The sequence below is a fragment of the Podarcis liolepis genome (assembly GCF_965112155.1).
Source record: "Podarcis liolepis genome assembly, chromosome: Z".
NCBI lineage: Eukaryota > Metazoa > Chordata > Lepidosauria > Squamata > Lacertidae > Podarcis > Podarcis liolepis.
In genome coordinates this window covers 5,689,874-5,694,771 of record NC_139570.1, presented here as the reverse complement: position 1 = coordinate 5,694,771, position 4,898 = coordinate 5,689,874, and the positions used below count along the sequence as shown (strand labels likewise).

Genomic DNA, 4,898 nt, shown 5'->3' with positions numbered 1-4,898 from the left:
AAACGGATTCTCCCCCCCCCCCCGCACTCCCCCGCGCCAAAAAGAGAAATTGAGAGTGTGTGTGCGCGGGGGGGGGGCGCCCCTCCCCCAAGCAGCCGAGTGGAAAAACTGAATTGGGGAGATACATTCAGAAAGCGGTATAACGTGGGACAGATATGTGGGCAGCAGTAAACTTTGGTTTGGTTTGCCCCGCCGCCCTCGCGCGCCCCCCCCCCAAGATCCCTCTGTTACTTTCCAGGGGAGAGAGAGACCGTGGTCTCATTGCTGCTTGTTTATCCCCAAGGGGAAGAGGGAGGCGGGCCTTTTTCTCATGAGATTTGGGAAACTCAGGAACTGTTCTGTCCCCCCCATCACACATACATGCTCTTCTTTCTCTCCCACCCCAAATGCTTTATTGCTCCCGCGTCCCAGGAAGCGGCTCATTCAGCCTTCTTCCTTCCAAGAAACCCACTCTCCACTATTCCCTCCTTCAGTTTCCCAAAGTTTGTTCTCTGTACCATCATGAAGCACACAGTGCATCCGCCTCTGCCAGTTTGCTCTGCGTTTCTCCCCAAGGATGCCAACTTTCCCCCCTGGCAGGGTTCCTGTGCGGCTACCTCTAATTCTGTTGCATTTTCTTCTCTGTGTCTTTTTTTCTTTTTGGGAACTCAGAATGGAAAATGGTTTTTCCTTCTTCGTTCCTACCCTCCTTCCTCTCCACTGAAAAATGGAAGAGGGAGAGGGGAAAACAAACTCGCAAGCTCGAATTGGCTGCAAGGTTACTTGAGTAAGCCCCTCGGCTGAATTCTAGCATCGCAGTAATAATACGTTCGCTCCTAAGCAAGACTCTGCTTATTAAACTCGAGTCCTTACTCCGAAGTTAAATGTTGCTCCCCTGTCCAAGAGGGTGTTTTAGGGATACCTACACAGGAAAAAGTACTTGGCGTCTGCAGTGAGTGTGCACAAGATCCGAGCTGCAGAACACACACACACACACCCGCAGCTTTCTTATCAAATTGTGTGTGTGCGTGTGCGTGCGTGCCTGTGAAAACGGGGTGGAAAGGGGAAATAGTGCTTGGGTATATCTTTTTCTAAAAAAACTTTATTAAGTTACCCACTCAAGATTCCCGATGGAGGAAGAAAAGGACTGGCATTGGTATCCCACAGCTATAAATGCCCACATTGAGGGGGGGTGAGGCGAGGGAGGGGGGCATAGAGGAAAAATGAACCCTCTAAAAGTTGCAACTTTGGACGGGGCGCGCGGGTGAGTGGGAAGAAGGGAGGGGAGCAGCTTGGGAACCTGGTCAATTCCCCCTGCGTCAGGGGCCTGTCGAGGTCTGCGCTCTGATTGGCCGGCGGCTTCTCATTTATAGGCCGTCAATCAAATGGCCCGCAGAGAAAGGCTACAGCGGATAGGGCCGGAGAGCTTGGTGAGCTGGCAGCAGTTGGAGAAGAGAGCCGTCCGAAGAAAGAGCAGATCCGAAGAGGGGCTCGTTCCGCTGCCGGAGAAGTTAGTAGCCAGGGTCTCCGAGACTCTTTTTGAACTTAAAAGTCTTTTCCCCTACCCTCCTCCTCTTTCTTCTTGTAAGTCTAATATATTTCTTTTCCCACCCGGCAGCCAAGCTGGCGCATCTCCTGCCTGCCCCAGCCATGTACAGCATACTAGAGAGCGAGTTGAAGGCGCCCCAGCCTAACCCCGGAGGAGGTTCGGCCGGGAACGGCGCTCCGGGAGGCAACGGCAAGGGTGGCGGCGGCGGAGGAGGAGGAGGAGGAGGAGGAACCGGAGCCACGGACCAGGACCGGGTCAAGCGGCCGATGAACGCGTTCATGGTGTGGTCGCGGGGCCAGCGGCGCAAGATGGCTCAGGAAAACCCCAAGATGCACAACTCTGAGATTTCCAAGCGCCTGGGCGCGGACTGGAAGCTGCTGAGCGACGCGGAAAAGCGCCCCTTCATCGACGAGGCCAAGCGGCTCCGCGCCGTCCACATGAAGGAATACCCGGATTATAAATACCGGCCACGTCGGAAGACCAAGACGCTGCTCAAGAAGGACAAGTACTCTCTGCCGGGCAACCTGCTGGCCCCGGGAAGCGCCGGCGGAGGCGGCGTCAGCAGCCCCGTCGGGGTCGGGCAGCGCCTGGACTCCTACGCGCACATGAACGGCTGGCCCAACGGCGCCTACGCCTCGCTGATGCCCGAGCAACTGGGCTACAGCCAGCACCCGGCCATGAGCAACGCGCAGCTTCAGCCCATGCACCGCTACGATGTGAGCGGCCTCCAGTACAGCCCCATCATGTCCAGCGCTCAACCCTACATGAGCGCGGCAGCCTCCACTTACAGCATGTCTCCAGTTGCTGCGGCGGCGGCTGCTGCCGCTTACGGCCAGCAACCGTCGGGGCACTCGATGAGCTTGGGGACGATGGGTTCCGTGGTGAAATCTGAGCCCAGCTCGCCGCCACCGGCCATCACCTCGCACTCCCAGCGGGCCTGCCTGGGAGATTTGAGGGATATGATCAGCATGTACCTTCCGCCCGGGGGCGACGCGGCCGACCCGTCGACACTGCAGGGCACCCGGCTACACGGCGTCCACCAGCACTACCAGAGCGCCGGGACTGCTGTCAACGGCACCGTGCCACTAACTCACATCTAGCCGTGTTCCCCTCGGATCGCCCTCTACCACCGCTTCCTCAAAACGCTGGCACCGAACGTCTCGCCTACGGTTTGGTAGCAGGAGAGGTGGTTTGAGGGCAGAGGGGGGTGTCGCTGGCTCTCCATCTTAACCAGCGCGTCTTTGGGACGCTTCTTCCCAAGGCAAATCCTATGCGGACGTCTCCCCAGGCATCTTGACTCTCGTTGTAGGTGGCTTCTCCCACTCTGAATTCCCACACCATTGAAGTTTATGGCTTTGGGGTGGGAGAGGCGCGGGAGAACGCCAAAGGAAGGTAAAGCGAACTTTACCCAACTAAACAACTCAAAGGAACTTTAGATGTGTGAATAAAACACAAAGGGGAGTTGCACGTCTGCATAGAGCACAATTTTCTGCTCACCTTGGAAGAAGCCGCTGTGAAATATCAAACATACTTCCTTATAGATATACAAGTTTTTTCGGGGGGGGTTCTTAAAAAGTTTTTTTGGGGGGTGGGTGGGTTGGGAGAGCAACGTGGCCAACTGGCCTCGGTCTTAAATGTTTACATTTTGTCTTTTACTGTTCGGGGGCGAGTTGTTTTGTTTCTTTGCCCCCTTCCTCTTGCCTGGAGTTCTTTAAATCTGTCTGGAGTCTTTTAATTTTTAAGATATTTAAATATATGTAACCCCGGCCCCACCTTCCCGCTTTTAAATATATAGATATATATATATATATATACAAATTGCTATGTGGGTCCCCGGGTTGATTTCAGAACATCAGTTTTACTCGGAAGTTAAGCAAGTTTGTCTGTCCTTTTTTTAGGCTCAAGTTTACTTTGGAGTAAACTTGCCTGGGGGGGGGGTAGAAATATCCTGCTTTGATGGGAGCCTTTGGGTAACCCGATTGCCAGCTGGCTGTGTGAAACTGGAAAAGAATTTCAAATTTATAAAATACTTTCTTTGCTGTTGCAAATAATGTGATTTTAATCTTTTGAGGGAAAATGAAAAGAATTCGCTGATAACGGGAGAGGAGGGGACGTTTTCTGGTTGTCTCCGTGGCGCTTGTACATTTCTGTAAATTCCCCCTGCCTTTTCTGTTTTGTGGATTTAATCGTGGGATAGTTTGGCGAACAGAACATATCAACCCCACGAAACAGGTCATTTAGATTTTTTTTAATATTTTATTTTGTTGTGTCCTGGTTTCTTTGAAGAGAACATGTCTCTTGCCCCCTCTCCCGTCCCTCTCCTTCCTCCCCTCAAAGAAAGAACTTTAAGAGAGATCAATAAATTTTATAACAGGCGCTTTGGATGTGTGTTTGGTATTTCTTGTTTAAAGCGGCGAAAAAGTTTCTGAAGCTGGCAACTGCGCCTTGTTCACGCTGGTACTACTCTGGAGTAAGTGTCTTTAACGGGTTGCGGCTGGGCTAGGGTTTGGGGGACAACCTGCGTTGATCCGCGCTCCCGTACCCCAGTGCATGCTTTAATTCCGGAGTAAATCTGTCTGAAGGGTGGAATCCGTAGTATATTTAATGAGGGGTTAAGTCACCACGGGATAATTTTTGCTTCATTAAAATTGTGCTTAGGATAGCGGGCTGCAGGTTTTGCTTGGGAATTTCAGTCCGACCCTATCCGTGAGATTGGAGCGCCGCTCGGTTCAAAAGGATTTATTCCCAAGTAAGCGTGCGGTGGACAGCAGCCATAACCAAGAAAAGTTATTGCTCTTTATGGTTTATGGGGGATTAGGGAACTTTCTGTTGCAAAGTTACTGAGGTCGGAGGGACGCCAGAAACGTCAGCAGTACCTCCAGGATTGCAGGTTCCGAGAGGAGCATAAATTGTATGGGATGGGGGCAAAGGCTGCGATCCTAACCCACATTATCGAGCCAGTCCAGTTGCGCACAGGCTTGAGAGTGAACCTTGGAAAGCATGGCGCTGCAAATCTGTGTCGAAACCCCCCCCCCCCCAAAAAAAAATAATATATGGGTTTGTTATCATTCTGCTAGCAAACCCTAGAAATCCCATTAAAGTCTGTGGGACGTCGACCTTCCAAAGGACCTGAGACCGACGCAAGGCAGCAAAGCATCTGAAGTTGACGAAGGAGGTTTGAACTTTACGCATGGTGTTTTAATACTGACTTAAGTGTTTATTAATCAGGTTTAAAACGCTGCTTCCGCGTTGAACGTAAACACAAGGGGGGGGAGTTTCAACGAAGTAAAAACAAAAAGAAAAAACTTCAACGTGGATGTTCAGAGCGGGCTGAAATCCTTGCGTCCAGCTCTTTCCTTAAGAGGCTTCT

At 52.0% G+C, this 4,898-nt stretch overlaps 1 protein-coding gene across 1 annotated transcript; it reads left to right on the top strand.

The window, feature by feature from the left end:
- The first annotated feature begins 1,363 nt into the window (after positions 1–1,363).
- On the top strand, positions 1,364–3,098 carry SOX3 (SRY-box transcription factor 3). Its single transcript, XM_083486118.1, has 2 exons — positions 1,364–1,489; positions 1,598–3,098. The coding sequence occupies exon 2, from the start codon at positions 1,630–1,632 to the stop codon at positions 2,626–2,628; it is 999 nt and encodes a 332-aa protein (XP_083342244.1). The 5' UTR covers positions 1,364–1,489; positions 1,598–1,629; the 3' UTR covers positions 2,629–3,098.
- Positions 3,099–4,898: the final 1,800 nt, after the last annotated feature.

Coding starts and splice junctions, on each gene's coding strand:
- SOX3 (XM_083486118.1), top strand. CDS start 1,630: ATGTACAGCATACTAGAGAGCGAGTTGAAGGCGCCCCAGCCTAACCCC.